This window comes from Phyllostomus discolor, chromosome 7, assembly GCF_004126475.2.
Source record: "Phyllostomus discolor isolate MPI-MPIP mPhyDis1 chromosome 7, mPhyDis1.pri.v3, whole genome shotgun sequence".
In the NCBI taxonomy this organism is placed as follows: domain Eukaryota; kingdom Metazoa; phylum Chordata; class Mammalia; order Chiroptera; family Phyllostomidae; genus Phyllostomus; species Phyllostomus discolor.
The window spans coordinates 30,852,177-30,870,256 of record NC_040909.2 but is presented as its reverse complement, the minus strand read 5'-3'; the positions used below and the strand labels follow the sequence as shown (position 1 = coordinate 30,870,256).

Here is an 18,080-nt window from a genome sequence, read left to right as displayed (position 1 = left end):
TCATGCCAACAGGACCACAGGGAGACACTGGAATCCCAGGAGGCGCGGAGGCACAGCCACAGGCACAAGTGGCAGCCCTGTGGGGGCTGTATGGCGGCCACGGCTGCTGAGAACACAAGGATACTGGGAGCAAAGGCGAGGGTAGCACTAACATGGTTGACAGCGGGGCCCATGCAGTGCTCAGGGGTCCAGGAGGGGTCTGGCCCAGCCACGATGGAGGTCACACAGATGAGGTGAGGGAAGAGAGGGGGAGCCACACTGGAAGGGCACGTTTCCTTCCACCTCGGGATGGGACGTGCCCCTGGAGCAGCAGGAACTGTGCTGTGCTCAGTATTCCCACAGCCTGGCACAACACTTGGCTTTTTCTGAATGAACGAATGCCATACAAGGCCCTTGTGAGTAATTGACAATTTAGAGCTTTACAATTTAAAAGTGGGATTACTTTCCTGTACAAAAGCCAGAGTAGTAACCACCTTTCTTTAAATATGTGAGAGGCTGACGGAAGAGGTAAGCATTTTAATGTCCTTCAGGTGAAAACAGGCATAAATCAACTGAAGCTTTGGTAATTCTGTGCTAAACTCAAATCTTAAGAAAGCCAACAGTGTAACTAACATCCTGGCTGAAATGATCTCAAGACAACAGACCATGGCCGAGTTTCCTCCCACAGGGGACCCACACCTGTTAACAGCAGCACAAGCCATCGAGTTTTACTCATGAGAGCACCTGCTATGATTATGTTGAACTTGTCACATCCGTCACATCACTCTCTGAATTCTAGTTCACGGCTCTTACCAACTTCCTTACATCACTACTTGGTGAGTCTGAGGAAAGAGCAAGAATGAGGAGTACAAGGGGTGGTGAGAACACTGGTAGAAAGAATGAGGCATTCAAGAAAGAACGCTGCCAGAGCCGAGGCTTTGACGTCTTCCCAATTTCAGCTTGCATGTACTTCAAACACCAGCAGTAAGGTACGGGATCGAGTCTGGGGGCTGGGGCAGGAGGGCGCTGGAGGATCCTCACTCAGAGCTAGAGTAGCCTTCAGGAAGGATTCCAACAGGCAGAGGCATGGCCTGCAGTGTGCATGGAGACTATACTCACGGGGATATTATCAGCTCCGCGCTTTTATTCTTGAACTGTCCCTAGTCCCTCGAGGCTAGGCAGGTGCCCTGCTGCATGCTTTAAGAGCACCCTGTACCTCTCCTGTTAGGGTTCTTGCCACACTGTTCTGGAACTATCTTTCCACTTATCCACAGCCACCCTTGCCTCCTCTGAAGCTTTAGCTGGGCTCATACCCGAGTGTCTGAAGCAGGGATAGTTTGTTCTTGTATATACTGCAATCTTTAGGCCCTGGAAACTTTAGAGTTGGGCCTGAATCCTAACACACTCCCATTTGTACTCACTGTACTATTCTATTAATTGCTTTGAGCCAGACAGGTTGCTTCATTTACTGAGATGTGTTAATAATGTATAAAAGCCATACATTTAAGAAGACAGCAAAGAATATCACTTTGAAAGGAAAACTTTTTTAACCAGTGAATATGTAAATTAAAAACCTACACAGAACTTTTTACATTTTGTATTTGTTCCACAGCATTCTAGCTAAGTACAAAATAGGACCTGATCAAGCAGCACATGAACGTAGTTTAGGAGCTCTCAGCCGCCCAGAAAACCACAGCAGCTCCTACATCTCCATATGCTCTCTGGTTAGGGGAAACCACTAGAGCACACTAGACCCCTGGCACTTGGAGATTTAGCATTTACATTCCTGTCATCCGGGAATGATCCGTTCCAAGGGTTCGTGACATGTTTGCAAAATTTAAGTGCTATGAGGCTGGACTGTGGACAAGTCACTGAGCTGATGAAGAACAGACCCCATGTCAACAGAGCCTCGCTGTCTTCTACCTGTCTTCCTATGTTGAGAGTCCATATTGTAACTCTGCCTACAAATCTGAGAATTCACAATGGACTGGATGATGTACTGTCCATGAACTTCAAGAGTAACTGGAAATGAACTGGTTCCATACACAGACAGGTTTCCAGGAAAAAGGGACCAAAGTACAAGCTAAGAGAACCTCCCAGGTGATTACCATTCCTCAGGATAACATCTTCCCTGTGTGGAGTCCGACTGTCATGGTCACGAGGACCTTGGCCCACATCAAGGAGACACTAAAGGGACGTCACATACACTTTAACAAAGGGAAGGCACACGAGTCAAATAAAAGTGACAAATTTGAAAACAATAAGAGGAACTGAACTTAAAAAAAATTCCAAGCTGGATTCAACAGTTTGTTTCCAGAACAAGGAAATGTTTCTAACCACACCCTTTTCCAAAACTGCCAGTCTCCAATACACATTCACGGCTTGTGGCTGGGACTCGACCCTAGGCGATTTTAGCCAGCCACTTCTCCAAGTCCTGGACGTCGGGAGAGCCAGCGTCCCCTCTGCCACCCTTGGCACTGCACTCCAGGAACTCCACTTTGAGGGGCAGCTGTGCGAATTCGAAGTCTTTGCCTTTCTTTCCCAGATGAGCCTGAGCCGCTGCGCTGGAACTGTCCAGTGTGCTGGGGGCAGCAGAGCGGGTGACCCGCAGGGTGTTGCTGTGAGGAGAATGAAGACAGGTCAGCAAGCAGAACGTATTCCTTTTTAATACTGCAATGAGAGGGCTTTAGGAAATCAATTTCCTGAGGATTTCAGCACTCATATAAACACCTAATCATAAAACTGTTGATTATGCTATTATGATTGTGGAATAATCCTGTGCACTCACACATCACTCTGGGACAAAAAGGTGAGATGAGAGTCCAACTTACACGCTAGACGACAGCAGGAAAGGGCCCAGGCCACACCAACCTTCTTTCAGCCCAGGGTCCCCTTCCACAAGGATCTCCTGCTTCGTGCCACTTTTAAATATGTACATATATTTTAAATTTATGCTATGAGTGTTATAAAAACAAATTTCTGAAATTTAAACGTGCGTAAATTATTTATATTTATATGGAGTCTTTTGCATATAGAGCTTACAAATCCACAAACTCCAGATTCTCATATCCTGTCCTATTTGGGCACAATTACTATTCTCCAACCTCTTTAACCACTAAAACTTTGGCAATTTAAGTCACCTTACTGCCACCTGCTGGCACTAATAAACAATGCATAATCTGCCTACTCCCACTCTTTCTGCTCTCCAAAGGCAGAGGAATACCTGCCCTTTTGGGAAGAGCACATATACAGGACCTGAAACTTTTGGGAAGGAGCACCTCAGCAGGGTGGTGGGTTTCATGGGTATTTTAGTATTCTTTAAACTCAATATACACGTCATATATATTCCTTTATATATACGATATTTTATAATTAAAAAAGGAAGAAAAACATTATATGTATTCAGCTCTTGCCATAAGGCCATGTAAACGCAGTAAACCTCGTTATTCAGAAGACTGAAATGCTCAAAGCTGACAGAGCCAAATGCTCACTATCACAGGGTTAAACTAAAATTACACTCCCAATTTAACGGATACTAATCTTGACAACTTAACATTTTCCTTCACTGCATTACAACACAGCATTTCCTACATTGTTTTTCTGACTCTTTAGAGTGAAAAGCAAAAAGACTAAGGAAAACTTGTGTCTTAAACATGGGAAGACTTGGACTACACTGTTAAAAAAGAGAAAGAGAATACACAAATAATATGATTGCTTGTTTTCCAAAGGTAATTTCCAACAATTACAACAGAATATTTAGAAACACCAAATCATGTTTCAATTTCCTTAGCCCAATGACAAACACAATACAGTCTCAAAAGAGTGAGCATCAAGAGTATGGGAAGAGATGGTTAATAAGCAATTTCAGAAGGGAGAAAAGCCACTGAAAGTGACATCAGCAAGATGGCAGAAGAGCAGTTTCCAGCCCAAGTCCTCTCACAGAAACATCAATTTGAATAACTATCCATGCATGAAAATACCTTCATGAGAGCCAAGGAACCCAGGTCAGAGCACAGAAATAAAAGATGCATTGAAGAGGGTTGAAAGGACAGTCTCACGTTACCAATATTACTGCTGCAAGCTTGCACAGTGTATGTGGCGTAGAGAGATACACTCCATGAGGAGTAAAGAGAGTAAAATGAGTGTCCACTGTGCTGTGGAACCCAGCACCAGGCCAGCCCCTGTTGTCCCAGGCCCCTCCTCTGGATCCAGGCTCCAGGGCTACTGCAGTGGACCCCTGCACAGGCCAGCTCCAGTAGACCAAAGTGCCTCATTGGACATGACAGATCCAGACTACAGGTCTGCCCAAGTGGACCCTGGTGCCAGGCCATCCTGCCCAAGGAGTCTGGTAGCAAGCCCATCCAAAATCTCTGGTTGGATTGACTACGGAAGGGCTATCTCTTACAAAGCCAGTTAGTAAGGACTAGAAGTACATACTTTTTCAAATGTGCAGGCACCAATGTAAGGATACAAAGATCATGAATAATCAGGGAAACATGACACCAGCAAAGAAACTATAAAATAAAGTGCTCACTAGTAACTGACCCTGAAGAAACGGATATCTACAAACTGCCTAACAAAGAATTCAAAAAAGACATCTGAAAGTTCAGGGAGCTGCAGAACAGACAATGCAACAAAATGAAGAAAACAATATATGAGCAAACTAAGAAGTTAAATAGAGAGAAATCATTAAAAAAATTCTGAAACTGAACAACACAATGACTGACATAAAAAAAATTCAGAGCTTCAACAGCAAACTTGATCAACCAGAAAGAAGCAGAAGAATCAGAGAGCGTGAAGACAGATGACTTGAAATTATCCAATGAGCAGATCAAAAAGAAAAGAGTGAAGAAAGCCCACATAACTTATGCGACATCACTATGGGAGACACAGAAGGAGCAAAGAGGAAGACGACAAAAACTTATTTAAAAAACGATGACAGCCCTGGCTGGGTGCCTGGGTTGGTTGGAGCATCATCCAATACACGAAAAAGGTTGCGGGTTAGATCCCCAGCCAGGGTGTGTCTGGAAGGTAACCAATCAATGTTTCTCTCACATCCATGTTTCTTTCTCTCCCTCTCTCAAATCAATAAACATCCTCAGATGAGGATTAAAAAAAGAAAGAACAACAGAAAACCTCAAATCTGGGAGGGAAGCCCAAAGAACTGTGAATAGATTAAAGAGAGCTTCATAGACACACATTATCATCAAATTGACAGAAGTCAAAGACAGAAAGAATTTTGAAAGCAGCAAGACAAAAGCCAATTGTCACAAACAAAGGAAATCACATAAGACTAAAAGCCTACACATCAAGAGTGGGATGATATATATTCAAAATGCTGAAAGAAAACAAAACTGCCAACCAAGAATATTATACCCAGTAAAGCTGTCTTTAGATATTCACCAACAGAACTTATTCACACTTACAGTTCTTTCTCAAGTTGCTGCTGAATTATCTTTGCTGATTTTGCCATTGTAATGTCTGTAAAGAAATGAAGACACTGTTGTAATTTAAATCAGAAAGGATCTTTTCCCAAGGCTTCTTGTACATATGGAAAAGGCCCATTTAAACCAGTAAATGTCTACTCCCCACACCTTTATTTTTTTAAAATGCTTTTATATTGCTAGTAGCTTTGTTACCAAAGTTAACTTTACATTTGGCTGTATGGGTTTTTCTATCATGCTTACAAATATATTAAACTGGTGACTACAAAACTGACTAGCTCCTTCATGAAAGTTTCCCACATCTTACAGATCTTTTTAAATCAATATATAAGTCTAGCCAGTGTAAAAAAAATCTTCCAGCTTTGTGATTTTACCAAGAGTCTCCACTGTAACATAAATACCCTACCTGCCATATAAAAGTAAACTAAACATATTTCCAGTTGATACTAAAACGGTATGTTACAGCATCAAGTGCATATAGGTAAGAAACAAGCACTAGTTTGGCACACAGCTGATATTACCTCCTCTTGTTCACGTGATTATCCTAACACTTACTCCTTATTAGGCATTATTAGATTTATTGCCTGATCACTTCTGAGAAATGTGTTGGGCCCTTTACAGATTCAGAATTTTAGATCTGAAAGAGGCCTGTAAAGAGTCTATCTTATTTTAGAAGTAATGAAACTGAAGCCTAGTTTTATTGGGTATGAGTAAAAGGTTTTTAACAGTTATCAGGTTAAAGAAAAACAACTTTTGCAAATTCTCCTTGATGAAATGCCCTGGATGGTAAACTTCTTTTAAAGGAGAGACTCCACCTGTCCCTCCACAACTGAGTATTTGACATGGCATACTGTCAATCTGATAAACTTAACTAGGCAAAGTAAGATGATTTATAATTAAAGAAAAACAGTGTATCAAAGAATAATTGGTAATAGTCACTCCTTTGACATCCCTTAGAATAGCCTGGTAAGTAGACTAATAAAAATACAGGAGTATAAATAAATTTTAAGAATGAAAATCCTTCCACATATAGCTCATTAGCAACTGTCTTTCATCCTGAATAATAGTTTTAGATAGCTGAATTCTTAGTAGCAATCTCAGAAAAATCTCAATAATTATTGCCAGAAAATATAATGGTACCTTGCTTATTGCAGGCGATTAAGAATGATGGTGTGTTCTTCAGACCCATGCTGTCCATTAGGACTTGATACAGAAACTCGGCCACATCTTTCACCTCTCGCTGGAAGGCTGCACTGTCCACAACAAACACGACAGCCCTTGTAGGGTGGGGGGAGAAAATCAACAGGTGAGCATGCAATGGTGCGGCATCATATGAGAAACTATTTTTTGAGAAAATTTTTCTTAAGAAAAAGGCCAACAATAGAATTCTATACATCGTGAAATTTATGGCATGCCCTAACATCAGTAATCTAAGCTTCTACCTTAGGAAGCTAGAACAATTAAGAGCAAATTAAATTTAAAGTATGCAAAATAAAAGAAATAAAAGAGCAGAAATCAATGAAACTGATAACTGGAAATCAACAGAGAGCACCAACAAACATAAAAGCTGGTTCTTTGGGGGGAAAAAAATCAATGCAATTAACAAACTCCTAGCCAGGCTAACTAAGAAAGAGAAGACACAAATTGCTAATATCAGAAATGAGAGGGAACATCACTACAGATCCCAGGGACAAGGATGATCAAGAAATACTGTGAACAACTCTATACTGACCAATTTGATAAGCTAGGTAAAATGGTCCAATTCCTTAAAAGACACAATCTACAAAAACTCACACAAGAACTAAACAATCTGAATAGATCTCTATTAAAGAAACTGAATCAAAAATTAAAAACCCTCCTAACAGAAAATACCAGGCACATAAGAGTTCATTGGTGAAGTCTAGCAAACATTTAAGGAAGTTTACACAATGTTACATGTCAGATACATTCAATTAAAGAATTAAATATACCAATTCTCTACAATCTCAGAAAACAGAAGCAGAGGGAGTACTTCCTAACCCATTCTACAAAGCCCGCATTACTGCAATACTAAAACCAGAAAAAGCAATACCAAAACTACAGATGGACACCTCTCATGAGCATACATGTAAAAACCCTTAATAAAACACTCACAGACTCCAACTATATATAAAAGGAATCACATACCACAATGAACGGGTTCTGCACCCAATTCCAATGTAGGGGATGAAGGTTTCCACCACCACCAAGCACTGCTCCTGACACCAGCTAGGCATTCTATAACTCAACCCAATTTTGACACCAGCTACCTGGAAATAGCTAAGATTCCACAGGTTAAAGGCTCAGTCCCACAAGACTGCTCTCCACTTGAGATGTGAACACCTGTAATTCTGATCAACTGGCTAAAGACTGGAGGTTCCCACCACTCCCCACTTGAGTTCAAGTAATGTGCTAGAGGAGACCTCAGATGCCAGTCAGAAGTACAGGTGACAACCTGGACTTTTCACCTAGGGCAGTCAGAAGTTGTTACCTGTACTTGTGACTGACTGGCTCTAAATCAGATGTTCCGCCTCCTTGGATTTAATTAATTTGCTAGAGTAGCTTACAGAACTCAAGAAACCCATTACTCACTAAATTGTTGGTTTAATACAAAGAATATTAAAGGACTTAATCAACAACCAGATGAAGAGATAAAAAGGATGAGGAACCAATCTGGTTCCCCAACTTGGAAGCTGTCTGAACCCCACCCTAGATGATCCTGAGTTTGGCTATGAGTTTTAGACACAACACCAAAGGCATAACCATGAAAAGAATTGATTAACTAGACTTCATTAAAGATTTTTTAAAAATCTGCTTTAAAAAAATCACCATTAAGAGAATAAGACAAGCCACAGATGGGGAGAAAATATTTGCAAAAGTTCTATCTGATAAGAGATTGTTGTCCAAAATATATAAACAACTCCTAAAACTACATAGTAAGAACACAACCCAGTGAAAAATGGGTCAAAGATCTTTAATGACACCACACCAAACAAAATATATAGGTAGCATATAAGTTTGTAAAAAGATGCTCCACATCATGTCATCAGAAAAAATGTAAATGAAAACAGCTAGATACCACTACATACCTAACAGCGTGGCCAAAATCTAGGACACTGACAAGGCTAAATGCTGGCAAGAATGCAAAGCAACAGAACTCTCATTTGTTGCTGGTGTAAATGCAAAACAGTATGGCCACTTTGGAAGACAATTTGGCAATTTCTTACAAAACCAAACATTCTCTTATCACGACTCTACAATTGTGCTCCTTGATATTTATCCAAATGCTTATGTCCACACAAAAGGCGGTACACAGATGTTTATGACAGCTTAATTCAGAACTGTCAAAACCTGAAAGCAATCAGTATGTCCTTCAGTAGATGAATGAAAGGATGAACTGTGGTACATCAAGATAGTGGCATATTAGCCAGCACCAAAAAGAAATGAGCTATCAAGCAATTTAAAGGCATGGAAGAAACTTGAATGCATATTAGTAACCGACAGAAGTCAATCTGAAAAGGTTATATAATGTATGACATTCTGGACAAGGCAAAACTAGAGAGACAGTGAAAAGAGTGGTCATCAGGGGTTAGGGGAGAGAAGGATGAACTGGCAGAGCAAAGAGGATTTTTAGGGCAGTGCAACTACTCTATGATACTGTCCTGGTGAACACATGATATTTTACATTTGATCAAATCTGTAAAAGATATAACCAAGAGTGAAACCTAACGTAAAATACAGACTCTGATTATGACATGTCCACATAGGTTAATCAATTTTAACAAATGAAACAGTCTGGTGGAGGATGGTCCCTCAACAGTGGAGGCTATCCATGTGTGGGGGGAGGGTATATGGAAAATCTCTATACCTTCGTTCAAATTTTGCTGTGAACCTAAAACTACTCTAAAAAATTGTTTTTTAAAATCACACACAACAGTCTAATCTGTGATAGACTGTTCAACACCACCATCTTGTGGGCAAGGAAGCAACAACAAAATATAAGTCACATCTTCAAAAACTATGGTATTTTTCAGACCAAAGAGGCACCTTGGTTTTAGAGGGGGTAAACAGGAAAAAAGTTTTGAAGCAAAAAATGTGGTAAAATACTTAATAACATAAATAACATAATATTTTACCAATGTAAATGTAAACAAAATTCAACAGCAGCATTGACAACCATTGTTCCTCCCAAATTGCAGGGGTGGGATGGGAGTGCATCTTACGGTCTGAAAAATATGGGGAAGTAAAAAACCAACCAGCTCTTTCCATCAAACCTAAGATTCCATCAATTAAAAGACATTATTATTTCAAGAACTAAGAAAAAAAATACTGTGAATTAAACTGACTAGCATGTCAATTTCATAGACATTAAAAATGTCTATGTGAAATCTCATATATTGATTGTTCTCTTATGTTTTTATCAGGGCTTGAAACTAAATAAAGCATCTTAACCTGGAGCACAGGAATTTCAGGAAATAAGAGTCTATAACATTACAACAACACTAAAAGAAATATGAAAATACTGTTCTGTACTTCTGAGGCATCGATTTTAGGTAATTTAAAAATATAAATATATAATGTTAGATTTTAATAACTTCTAGGTTTCCATCTAGCTTTAAAAATTATTTTCAAGGTTCGATTCCTAGCCAGGGCACACACCAGGGTTGCAGGCCACAGCCCCCAGCAACCACACATTCATATCTCTGTCTCTGTCTCTGTCTCCCTCTCTCCCCTCTCTAAAAATAAATAAATCTTTTTAAAAAATCAGTCTTTAAAAAAATTATTTTCAGATTTAATAGTTCTATACATTACTGAAACTGTCCTCAGAGTAAATGAAAACTTGACTAAAATGATAATAAGAGTTAACACTTTCTGAACACTCTGAGAAACACGTCAAACGTTATCTCATATAATCCTCGCAAAATCCTAGTAAAGGTAGGCTTGCGACCTAGAACTGGCTGACCCCAGGTTCTATGCTCTTTCCACTCCAGGACACCAGGCTGCTTCCCGAATACCATCAGAGCAAACAAACATGAAGTCTGACAGACTTCAGACAAACTCATTCTACTTCCTACTCACCGGGCTGAAGCCTTAAATCGCTCTAGGAACTGAAGTCTCAGGCTCTCATGGCCAGGGAGGTCGACCAAGGTCAGGCTAGTGCCCTAAGGATGACAGCAGTAACATTAAATTAATGTTTTGGTCCTAATTCACATTCACAACACCTTTCATATCAGATTTCAAGCCAATTAATTAATCAAAAAATTTTCACTCTAATTAATTAATGAATCAAACAAATGTTCACTAAGCATCTTCTATTTATGAATCATCAGTTGAGGAACAATGGGCAAAAACAGACACGGTCCCGGCTCTAACAGGGCTTGTAATATAATCAGAAAGATCAACAATGTAAAGTTACGTATAAAATTCCAACTCTGACAAATGTTCTGAGGGTAATTAAGAAACTTGACCCTGTCTGGGGAAGTCAGGGAACTCTGGTCCACCTAAGGCTTGGGAAATATGCTGGTATAATGAGCAAAAAACATGTAAAAAACATTAATCAATATTCACAAACTAAATTATATAAGACCCTATACTTTAGCACACAGCATATTACCATTATAGGGATCCCCAATCTTTATAACAAAACATTCTTCTACATTTCCACCATAATTTAATTTTAACTAGGTCTACTAGTCATACCATTTGTGCTAATCTTGTCAATATTTTGTGTTAATTCTTGAATCAGATGACAATCATTGAAACAGGGAGGGGTTGTGCCCCTACTGAGCAGACTCGTTAAGCATCCATTTTAAGTGCTATTCGTTCCAGGCCTTCATTCTTGAGTCAGGTTCAATGTAGAGGAGGCTATGCTCAATGATAAGACTCGGATACAGCTCTGGCACGTGTATCTTCAGACTCATGGATCGTTTCCCAGATGCTCTACCTTATCCACAGCCAGTCTTAACCACTGTTAAGCAGGAGGGAGTTCACATCACTCAATTTGACATAAATATAGTTGGATTCATTATGACCTGACTCTTAAGTCTGTGCAGTCTTTTAGGGGTAAAAATATGATGTATATTGGCCTTTTTAAAAGAAACAGAGGTAAGAGCCTAGGGACCTCAGGTTGGGACCCACTACCACATTTCATAATCAGCCCTGCACCAAACACTAGAAATAATCCAGATGATACATTACCAGATATATTACTACCCTAAGAGATAGAGACAAGACCTAAAACATAAGGGGAGTTACAGGAGTAAAAGAAGAAGGAAGGAATGTTCTACATATTCAACAGAAATATGCAAGCCTCGTATGTAACGTTAAATTTTCTGAAAACTTTAAAAAAGTAAAAATAGGTAAAATTAATTTTAAGAATATCAATATACAGGATGGAGTAAAAGTAGGTTTATAGTTTGTATCTAATTATTAATACATAATAATACAAGAATAAAACTCATTTCACATATTCATAACTGTAAACCTACTTTTCCCCCACACTGTATATAAATTATCCTTTTAACATATAATAAGAAAATCAAGACATCAACATTTTACATTCTTTTTTTCATTTCAAGTCTTCAGTATCTGGTGTTTTACATGTAAAGCACCCTTCGATTTGGACTAGTCATGTTACAAGGTGCTCAACAGCCGCAAGTGGCCAGTGGCAACTCCACTGTCTGAGGCATACCCTGGGATACCCCACTTAAAAAATCTGGCGCAAGTGTCCCAAGAATTAAACATCTCCTAAAACTGAGATTTCAAAATCTGAATTCTTGGGAATTTAAACAGTTCTGGTGTCATTAGTGGAAAGAAGCAAAAATATCTCTAAGATATTTAAAAGAATCTCTCTTTGCTTTTTCTTAACAATGTTTAATTCTGGAAGCAAGAAGGGGAGAAGGTCTCTAAGACCACATTCAAATTCATCCATCTATACATCTCCCTCTCCAGCCAATCACCCACACTTCCTTCCACTCACTCACCAAGTACTTGTTAAGCATTGTAATTGGCTTGACAGTTACTATCAACATTATAGTGCTACATAGGCACGTACAAAGTCCTCACAATTCCTTCTTGGTATTTTAAAAAATATAGTCATGTATACTCTACAAGAGATCCACTGCTACATTGTATGCAAAAGAAAAAGATAACTATCAACTAAATGTGAATAGGGCTCTTATTAAATAAGAACTTAATTGTCTGGTACAGACACATAATGGAATACTGTGTAGCTCGTAAATCAACTAGGTGCAAACGAGGGAGAAAAAACAAATATCAAACACAAGCGTATTGTTAAGTCAAAAAAATAAAACAGGCAAAACAGAGTGTTAAAAGAAAAAAAATTAAAGAATATACAGTTATGTTTGTATATGCATAGGCCATCTGAAAGGATACACAGGACAATGGGAAGTTATTACCTCCAAGGAGAAGACTGGATAGTAGGGATAGAAAAGGGAACATTACTTTTCACCAAATGTCTTTTTTAACCTTTTGAATTTTTGTCCCACATACATGTATAACATATTCAAAACATAAATGAAAAGGATTAATACTCATCCTCAATACACAGAAACAAAAGCCAATAAAAATGTGTCCTGAGGTACTGAGAGACAACAAAGAGGGGAGGGCATAACTAAATGGGTTGCCTGGATGGTCAAGAGCAGAATCTGTCACATGGGTTATATTTATCCATAAAAATAAGCTACTAAGACTAATTTAGCTCAGAAATGTCCTTTCCTGACACATCAAAGTAAAGTAAAATTGCCAGACTCCCAACATTCTAGGAGCCCCTTACCCTCGTATTCTTGACTCTGTACACAGCAGAGCTGTCAGTGATGGAAGTCTGGGTGTCTCTGTAAAGGCCTGTTAACAACTGGAAAGAAAAATAACGTGGGGGAGAGCAGAGTAAACACTGAGATAAGCAAACTTTGAGAGTAACTTTGTTCTAACCCTCCCAGAGGCCAAGTAAATGACGGTTGTTTGCAATAGATGAAAAAGACCATGTTGAGTTTTTTCCTTTACTTGTAGAAAAATCTAATTAATTGCAAACTTTATTCCCCTCTACCCAACTGAGAGGAGGAAACCCTCTATTATTTTCAAATAACTGTTTCAAATGGTTTGTGGCCAAATTTACCAACCTTCCAAAACATTATTTAATTATTAAAAATCATTAAAGATTTTATGTCCTTAGTGGAAGGAAAATCTTTTATACTCTCAAACGGAAAAAACAGTGAGAAACCCTCTGCTACTCTCCACAGCAAAAAAACATTTAAAACTACACAGATTAAAAATAAATATTAGTGAAAAGAACCTAAGTAGCCCAATGTCAAACAATCACCCTTTTAAAAATCATCTTTGACAACCTGTCAGGTGAGTACAGAGCTATCAGTAGAGTATATTGTACAACGAATTATACACAACATACAGATCAAATCATCTAACTTTTCTCCTGTTCTGGCCTCCTTAGCCATGGCATTAAAGCAGCTACATAAAACCTTTAGATGAGACAAGGACTAAATATCAAAATCTATCAAATGCAAGAAAATAGAAATGGTCAAAAAATTCCAGTTTACGAGTTTGTGCAAGTCTTTTTGTCCTCCCGAGTCAAGAGTTAACTGTCCAATTTATCAGCACCAGCTTCTTTTCCAAAATAAATCATGACCACCCAAACTAATGGGATGCCCTAAGTTGTCCTATCTAGTGTGAAAGAGATGTAAATCAAAAGCATTTACTCTGACAAAGAGCAATGTCTTCCCGGAGTCACAAAGACCAACAAGAAGTACAGCTCTTTGACTGCTCCTTCTGCTCCTGATGAACTTCCAGAACACTGTGGAATACAGAAAAAGAAATAAAATTATGCCTTATTAATAACAGTATACGTGTATGGTTGGGGTGGGTAAATTAACGTAAGTGTCCCATAGAACACCGCAATCACCTGAAACTTACTTTTATTGTTATTTTCACCGTCATTGTTGTTAGTTACTATTGTTAGGGACCCCACCAAATACCAGCCACTGTCAAATGTCAACTTTTGTGTGAACCCCTTACCCCTACTGTGGACTCTTTTATGAGCAATCTTGTTTTATTAACTTTGTATCCGCAACGCCTAGCACGCAAACACAGGACGCTCAAACTTGAAGTAGGGAGCCCAAGAGTCTTCGTAGTGAACGCAATGTAAGGGGGAACCACGCGCTCAAGCTAAACAGGGGCCGAAGGAAGAGTCATTTGTGCCCCGAGGACCATGATATCACTTTGGGGGTCTCAGCGCTTCTCTCGCTGCTTCAGGCAGGAGGATAGGGTGTCAAAAGGAGTGAGATTCCCTCAACAGGCGCCCGCCAAGTGCCTTCTCCACGCGGCATCCTCCCAGTTCAGGCCGGACTCGCCCGCCCTGCAACCTCCATCACCACCCGCCGCCTCTTTACCCAGCGTCAGCAGCACCGCCAGAAGCGCCACTACTACTGACAGCACAGTCGGGTCCCTCTGCTGCAGCTCCTGCCGCAAGGAGTCTAGATAGGGTTGGAAGGCGCCCCCGACACCACCACCATTCCCCAATCGCTGGGAGCCGGTGGAAGCCATACTGAGTTCCGTGGTCTCCGGCGCCGTAAAAGCAACGTGTCCCTGGGCTCTGCGCAGACGTCTGAAGCGGAGCATCACGGGAGTGGTAGTTCCCGAGTTGTATTTTCTCGAGTGCGGTGATCCCGAAGGGCCTGATGGGAGTTGTAGGGGTTTTTTGGGGGGTTTTTTGTAGTACGGCAGGCTCGTACGGAACGAGGAGACAGCCACAGGTTATTTCAAGAGTGACATACTTATCCTTTAAGATATGAGTCAATGGTGCCGCCCTAGTTTATGGTTGTTGGGAGAATGTTGGGTGAGTAGAATGAGCGGATCTAGAAATCTCCACTGAGGATTGTCAGTCCTTCCTTTCCTGAGGTGTCTTGTGAGGAACACAAACATTACGCACATTTTTTCTGAATATAATGTGGCATGGGATGTGGCAGAGAATGTACGGTTTGATATGGGAATACAGAAAGGGACGCTTAGCCCATCATGGGTTCGGAGAAAAGCTCCTGGAGGAAAGTGACCAGAACTGGGCCATGAAGGATGAGTTAGCTTCTGCTGAAATTAAGGAGAAAGGTTGCTTTATGCAGAAGAAAAGGAGCAATTCCGTGTTCCTACAGTATAAATCCAGGGCTGCAAGGGAGTGGTCTACTTAAAAAAAATTTTTTAACTTATTTTTTAGAGGGGAAGGGAATGAGAGAGGGAAATATCAGTGTGTGGTTGCCTCTCACGCGCCCCCTACTGGGGTCCTGGCCTGCAACCCAGGCATGTGCCCTGACTGGGAATCAAACCCACAATCCTTTGATTTGCAGGCCGGCACTCAGTCCACTGAGCCACACCAGCCAGGTGGTGAGTTGTCTTTAATGGAAGCAGCCAGGAAAACCAGTGAGAGAGGTGGGAGCTGTTGAAAACTGCAGCTATCATTCCTGCCCAAAGTGGCAGTCACAACCCTGCCAGGCAGGCATGTGGGACAAAGATGGCCAGCTCTTCCAGTTTTTAAAGAGAAGCCAGAAAGGCAGGTATTTATGGGAAATTTTCCTCTTTTTAAACCAGCAAGTAATGGAAAATATTCAAAAATGTGTGGCCCAGGTCCTGGCAGGGTATCTGTTGGTTAGAATGTTGTGCCAATATGCCAAAATTGCAGGTTCAGTCCCCAGTCAGGGCACATACAAGAATCAATCAGTGAATGCATAAATAAGTGGAACAACAAATCTCTCCCTCTCTCTCTCTCTCTCTCTCTCTCTCTCTCTCTCTCTCTCTCTCTCTCTCCTCTCTCTCTCTCTCAAAAAAAAATGAGTAAATTAAAAAAACCCAAACTGGCGGCCCAAATAAAACACATCAGGCCAGAAGTGACCACCTAGAAGTTGCCAGTGCCCAGACTTGGTCATTACACAGGTGTCACATCAGTGGAAGTGGCAGGAGGTGATCAGGAAAGGCTGGCAGGAACCTTATTGCAATGTACAGAATGTGATCAGGAGTTTCAGTTGGAGGTAACATACATGATTGGCAGGTCAGTGGAGAGCTATCATTTGAAGGAGAAAATACTGGAGACAGTGTGATCAGCTGGGGGCTGTTGCAATGTTTTGGCAAAAGATGCACAGGGTCTAAACCAGAGACAGGTATGTGTGGAGGGCACAGACTTGAGAGATGCTTAGAAAGAAAGTATATAGGATGTGGTGATTAATTGGATATTCTAAGCTAAAGAGTAGAGTTATCAAGACTGCATCTAAAGTACTTGGTGTAGGTTACCAGGACTATCAGTGTATAAAGTGAATCAGAAAACTCACTTGGAGGGACTTCAGAGCTGAGAACAGAACCAGAATGAAAATTGCCTCTCTTTTGGAAATATTGACTTTCAGGTGCCTCTGGGAAATCAAAAATCTTGTATCAAGTAGGTGACACCAGAAACGAAGGTAAAGTCTCAGCAGTAGGTGCTAGGTTTTCATTTGGGAATCATGTGTAAACAAGTTGGTCATTAAAACCATGGTGAGTGTGAAGAGCGAGGAGAAAGGAACCCATAAGGAAGCCTAAGAAAGAAGAAGCAGTGACGCAGGAGTAAAACATGTTCTGGAAGTGGTCAGCAGCATCCCTTAAAACAGAGAGGATCCTGTGTCAAGGGCTTGAACAAAAAGTGAGCTCAAGGAAACAGCAGGGTGAGGGTAGGTGAGGGCCTGGGTATGAAAGGAAGACTGACAGGTGAAGAGGGTGGGTAATGAGAATAATTGCTAACATTACTGAATGAAAGAGAATAATTGCTGACATTCATAAATGCTTCCTAGTAAAAGGCATTGTTCTAAATACTTTTAATTTATTTGTTTGCTTAATCTTCAACATGACTCATGATCCCAGTTTCACAGAGGGCAAACTGAGGCAGGGGTTGAGTGACTCACCCACTGATCCCAGGCAGTTGGACTTCTTTATGCTTAACTACATTCTCTGACAAAGTATAGTTAATCTCCCAGACACTTCAGCAATAAATAGGCAATAGGGACTCCAGATTAAGAAAGGCCATTTAGGATGTGAAGTTCAAGTAAGTAAACCAACTACTTTATTTTAAATTAGCGTAATCAATTAAAACTCAAAACTGACAAGTAATCTTACCACATTCTATTTCTTTTCTTTCTTATGGCCTTGACCCCTTCTGTATGCACCACCCAACACACACACACACCTTTCCTTTATAATAATCATTGATTCCTCTGTTAGGGACTAAAAATGCAGGGAAGGAGAAAAGGCCAGACATGGAGAATACATACCACAACTGACCTGTGCAAGAATTTTTAGTCAGAGCTAAATGAATGAAATAGTGCTGCCTTGGTGAACAAAATTTGGGGATGATAAGAGTTTAAGAAGACACAGTGATTTTTTCCCCAATTCTTTCTGTCAGGATGGGCAGGGTAGGACAAGTGGGAATCTAGTTACGATTAGCATTTTGGACTACAAATATGGCCACTGTTTGGACTACAAGTAATATGGCAACTGAACTCTGACCCAGAAGAGGTGACTGACATCAGACCAGGAGCCAACAATGCTAAGTTGCTTCTTTGTTCACCAAGAACCAATCCTTGGCTCCCGCGCGAA

At 40.4% G+C, this 18,080-nt stretch overlaps 1 protein-coding gene across 1 annotated transcript in view; it reads right to left on the bottom strand.

Moving 5' to 3' along the window:
* Positions 1-1,577: 1,577 nt before the first annotated feature.
* The window catches only part of LOC114501492 (serotransferrin-like), a 47,481-nt gene continuing 30,978 nt past the window's right edge, over positions 1,578-18,080 (bottom strand). Inside the window, 8 exon segments of the mRNA XM_036030671.1 lie at positions 1,578-2,597; positions 5,406-5,460; positions 6,564-6,700; positions 10,521-10,603; positions 13,237-13,314; positions 14,174-14,268; positions 14,864-15,018; positions 15,020-15,123. Coding sequence (XP_035886564.1) covers positions 2,381-2,597; positions 5,406-5,460; positions 6,564-6,700; positions 10,521-10,603; positions 13,237-13,314; positions 14,174-14,268; positions 14,864-15,018; positions 15,020-15,123 — 924 coding nt within the window. The 3' untranslated portion in view covers positions 1,578-2,380.